Raw genomic sequence first — 5303 nt, 5'->3', positions numbered from 1 at the left:
CACTGATCGTATGCTAGCTCTTTCTAAACCAATGATACTCTGTAGCTGAATGCTTTTTCTGCATTAGTTTTGTAAAAACGGGCAGCGAGTAGCGCTGGTTTTCAAATGATTTAAAGAGAACTCGAACATCTCAATTTTCCAATGCCACGTCTATGTATGTGTCCGCAACACGAATGCTTGTCGGCCTTGTAAACCAGTGGATGGCCAAAATCTTAAGCTTCAGAATGACTATTTCGAAAATTACAGCTTTAATTTTTTTTTCCCATGATAGTCCCTATTGACCCTATTGCCCTGTACAAGGTGATTCCTAACTTTACTGATGAATTTCTTCGTGTAAACATTCTTGCAAGGCCTCGCAACGTTCCAAATAGGTGGAATAGTGGATACTCTGATTATTTTTGATGATACTCTGATGATGATGATGATGATGATGATGATGATGATGATGATGATGATGATGATGATGATGTATTTATTTTATTATTATTTCTTTTTTACCTTGAACGATAAGGTTTCAGAGTACAAAGTTAAAGTCAAGGATGGAGCTAAAGATCTAGACGAAACTATTAAAATCGACACCAAAAAGGGAACGGAAACTTTCCACATCCCCAGTAATGGCGACACCAGTCCCGATGCCCCAGGAGATGTCGATGTTGTTTATGATTTCAAACAGGTGAGGAAATTGAAATTTGGCATGGCTTATGTTAAAAACAGCCTTATTTTCGTTTCTTTTACATTTTCTTTCCCATTTCCTTCCTTCCTTCCTTCCTTCCTTCCTTCCTCTTTCTTTCCTTCGATTTTTCCTTCCCTTTCTTCTTTACAGAATGACGGCTACTTTAACTGCTCTTTCTCTCTCTATCTTTCTCTCTCTCTCCCTGATTTTCCCCATTAGTTTTGTATAAAGCTATGCACCCCTTGCACTAAATAATCTCTTAAAAAATAAAAATTATTTTTCAAGTACATATGTACGTAACTGTTGTCATTTTTGTCTATTTGCATAGAACATGGCCATGCACCGAATGTCCAATCAGAGAGCTTGTTTTCTAAGTGACTCCACTGACAATCAACCAAAGCCTGCTGACCTCAAGAGATTACTTGAAACGGTAATTACATTTTCAAGAAAAGATTGTTTACTACATCTAGGCTTCAACTTAAGCCGAGTATTTCAATGATAAATACTACCAGTTTTTAACTTTATTTTCTAAAGTCAGTGATATATAGCTAAACTGCACTATATACTATATTTTTTTAGCTATCATCTACATCTAGTAATATTGGGAAGAGCTATTACATTTTGTTGGCATTGAATCTACTTTTGTCTGTTTGTTTTTCACCCCTTTAGATGTGCATGTTGACGCGATATCGCTGTTCTTTGAACTAAATATTTATCCACTGCTGGGGAACTGTAACCCCATATAAAATGGCCGCAATATTAAGCCTGACCATGCATGTTCAACTGGTGTGGAAACTGATTAGTTTTCAATTGTGTGAGGGCTAAATTGTGTAGTATTTCACCTTTTTTTAGCATTTGATTCTGTTTTGTAAAATTTTTCACAAATAATAATTTTAAATGATAAGCGAGAACCAACTTCTATGTAATTGGCGACTATTCATAGTAAGAATTAGACCCGCACTTTTACGGCAAACTGGAAAAGTCAGATTTAAGTTCACATTTCTAATTGGAAATAGACAGATCAAAACTACTTAATTCAGTAATTCTTAAGGATAAACTTGACATGAAAGTAATTATTTTTGCGCAGATATGATTAACAGAAATTGAAAACGTCAAGTTAAGGGAAAACTTCAGTTGGTCACGACGGTACAAATGTGCTGTTAAATTAATTTCTCTTTGGTCTCTATTTTATTTACACACGTAAAATATACGAGGGAAACCACATAAAAATTACACGGCAATGGAAATCACCCCGTAGGAACAGACAAAGATCGAGACTTGCCAATGAAGAAAAGGGTTCCTTGTGCAGAATGAACTCATAGTCCCATATAATGAATTTATTTATTCGCGGTCACAGTATTTTCCCAACTTAATCAGTCGTAATCATATTTGCTATTTTCCCTTCAGCAATGGAATCAGGGTAGCAGCCGGGCAGAGACACAAGGGGAGACTGAATATGCTGTTGTTGGTACTGTCAATGACCGCACGTTCCTGAGTGATGAAATGGCCGCCATGTGTGCTAAGTTGCCCATTTATCGTATCAAGCAGAATAGCCTCCCGGCCCAGCGTAAGTAAAACAGATGTTGCTTCAAGTAAAAAATTATATATCGATATATTTTAAGAGTAGATAAGCCTATCTGACAACAGTCAGTAACAGTGGTAGAAACAACAACAGCAAACACAAAGACAAAACAACTAAATTACGCTCTAGCTTAGTACCGATAATAACCACGCCTCAGTCGTTTGTAGAAGTTTACTCGCTCGTTATACTTTAGAGAACCGTGTGGCCCTATAAGTGAGAAAAATTGTAAAAAAATTGCGTTACTTCCGACTGCCACCAAATTAGATGGTTTTAGCTTGACTTGAAGATAACAGACTCTTTCTGTGAGTAAACTCTCAGCACGAGGTGACAGCGAAGTATGCAAAGAGGGTCTTAGCCTCATTTGCATAATAGGGTTGCATCAGGAAAAAAAAAAAAAGACTAAATCATCTGCAATGTTTTTAAGCTGATTGGTGGTCTGTTTTGCTGGATAACTAGAGAAACATTTTTCTTTTAAGCTTTTAGGTCAGTCCAAGCAACATTAGTGCACATTTTTTTTCATCTTTAAATGCTAATGCCTAAATTGTAAGAATATATATCTTGTAAAAAATTTAAGCGAATTATTATGGGCTTGCAGAGGGCAAAATATAATTTTTTTCTCGAAAGGTTATTGTATGCCCTTTCAAATGAGGTATAGCTTTTTAAGCTAGGGTAAATAACAGTGGAGATCTTTTTTTTTTTTAATGTGTAGTCAGATTTGCTGCTTGCGCGCCGATCAGAAATGATTTTTAAAACCTGTTTTACTATCAGCATCATAATCCATAATGACAATCTAACAATTTTTTTTGCTTTATTTTAAAGGAACAAAACGTGCCTTGTGTTTCCGCATTTGCTATAGAAGGTGCTCGGGCAGCTTTTGTTGGAATGTTTGTGTGGTGCGTTGTACTTAAGGCTAATAAACAGCCTTAAAACTAAAGTGGCTAAGATTATACTAAGGCATTAGTGGTGATTAGATAAATATGATCCAGTAAAAACTTCAATCGGTCGATTTAGGATAACGCTATTGATTTTCGAGCAGAAAAAGAACAGAGCAAAACACAAATGAAAATATTAGACATGCACGCTACTTATTTTTGTTTGTTAAGCTTTTTGTAACAAATTTTGTTGGACAAGTTAAGACGCGAAAGCTAAAAAGCGTTAACAGAGCCATTTTATGGTAATTCGATCTCAAATCTCTCTTTCTTCGCCTTTTTGCTTTTCCTTTTTTATACAGTACTGGCAGTTAAAAAATGACGATGGTTTGGAAACAAAAGGCGAAAAAACCTCACTCACAAATCATTGACAAATGTAAAAGTTCTCAAACAAAATTTCATTGATGTGACGATAAGTGTTCTTGCCACAATGCCGAAATCGCACAGTAAGTTGCCAACTGACAAAAATACTTGATTTTAGCGCTGTATCGACGTTGCACAGTTTCATAAAACACTGAACATGAATTCTTAACGAATTTTTCTTTTGTGATACATAATTTTAGATACTCATTTTAAATGGTGCAAATAGATAAACAACGAATAAACATGGAAGAAATAGTAAATAAAGCCACTTATAAGTTATAACACCGCATTTGGCTTGTTTGTTACTTATCGTGTATTAAGGGTTCAGGGTCAACACCTCTTCAGTTCTCTTCAAACTTTTAATGCGTATAAGCTAGCATCCTGCACGGGAAAAGAAGCAAATTTCGATCTTCATTTTTGTGCTCGATCGAGTAGTCGCTGTAATGTCTTCCACTATACTTATATATTCCGCGCGCTAAAATTCTGTTTTGGAGTTCTGCTAAGATGTTCATATCCCGCCTTTCTTAAAGCCGGGCGGTTCTTATTATCAGCGAGTATGATTATGGAGCATTTTTTCAGTTTACCTATCCCGCTCTTTTCCCTAGACAATATTCTTAGACTAGGCGCCACTGGGACAGCTTGTTTTATTATTTATTGAAAATATTTTTAAGTTCTTAAAAAGCTTACCTCCTCGTAGACTTTCTTCTGAACTTTGCCTCATTTTTCGGCACAGTTTCAGGATATAAACATAGGTTTTTTTTCTTGCAGATACTCCTCAACAGGTAGATAATTTCAATCTAGCAATATGTTTTGCGTATTCTTGCTTTCCTTCCGTTCAGTTTTAGTCAGAAATTCAGCTATTTCGTTTTCGGACAGCCGCGTAAGCGCCATTTTCTTTTAGTTCACTCGTGAATAAACAGCTGGGCTGCGACGTCTGGAAGCGAGGTTGATCGATTGTGTATTTAGCATCGTCCAAATTTGGTCAACGCCAGTTTGTTTTGAAGAATTAATTCTTCCCCTTTGTCCCTTCCCCCCTACAAAAAATAGAAAGACTCAATTATGAAGACTGTGCAGTGAACTACTCGAATAATTTGTGAAAAATTATTTTTCATAGAGTTAACATTGTATTTGTCGGGTACCCGGTCGCAAAAAGTGTCTAGGAAGTCTAAAACAGTAGAACCGAAGCACACGCCCTTTTTCTCGTAATATGGAAAGAACTAACTTTAGAGGATACTATCAATGTTTGAACATATTATTTTTTGAGCCTCTAACTGGTGGCAAATGTGTTAAGAATAGTGCTAGCCTTTCGGGGCTTTAACCTCCCCCCCTCCCCCCCAAAGTTTTTCTAACCTTGCGAACAGGCGGTCCTTCTCATCTTGTTCTTTCCCCGTCCGCCGACGTTCAAGCTCCGATAAAATAAAGAATCCCTGATCGCGGGTCGCCATGTCTTTGAATCTACCATTATTAACAGTGTCTGGAAGAGTATGGTTTTGAATAGCCGATCATCCGCCGGGAAAATTCTAGCCTTATATACTGAAAGGGCACAGACGGCAAATTGTTTTGCTCTAAATATGTAGAAGTAGCCTCAAACCTAAGAAAATGTGGTAATATACCCATCCGAGAAATTTTGGTAATCATGTGACCGTACGCCCAAAAGTCCGTCCGTCCGTCCGCACCACAGGCATACCAATGTAAAAATAACTCAATCAACAGTTATGGCAACCCAAATGCAACTCGAGGTTATTTTGGCGAGAAA

At 36.9% G+C, this 5303-nt stretch overlaps 1 protein-coding gene across 1 annotated transcript; it reads left to right on the top strand.

The window, feature by feature from the left end:
- The first annotated feature begins 992 nt into the window (after positions 1-992).
- On the top strand, positions 993-3600 carry LOC140951235 (uncharacterized). The gene is made up of 3 exons (XM_073400470.1): positions 993-1103; positions 2081-2240; positions 3075-3600. Exons 1-3 carry the CDS (start codon positions 1005-1007, stop codon positions 3161-3163), a joined length of 348 nt encoding a protein of 115 aa, XP_073256571.1. The 5' UTR covers positions 993-1004; the 3' UTR covers positions 3164-3600.
- Positions 3601-5303: the final 1703 nt, after the last annotated feature.

The sequence above is a fragment of the Porites lutea genome, chromosome 1, assembly GCF_958299795.1.
Source record: "Porites lutea chromosome 1, jaPorLute2.1, whole genome shotgun sequence".
NCBI lineage: Eukaryota > Metazoa > Cnidaria > Anthozoa > Scleractinia > Poritidae > Porites > Porites lutea.
Note: the sequence above shows the minus strand (reverse complement) of the source record. Positions and strands in the feature narration are given on the sequence as shown.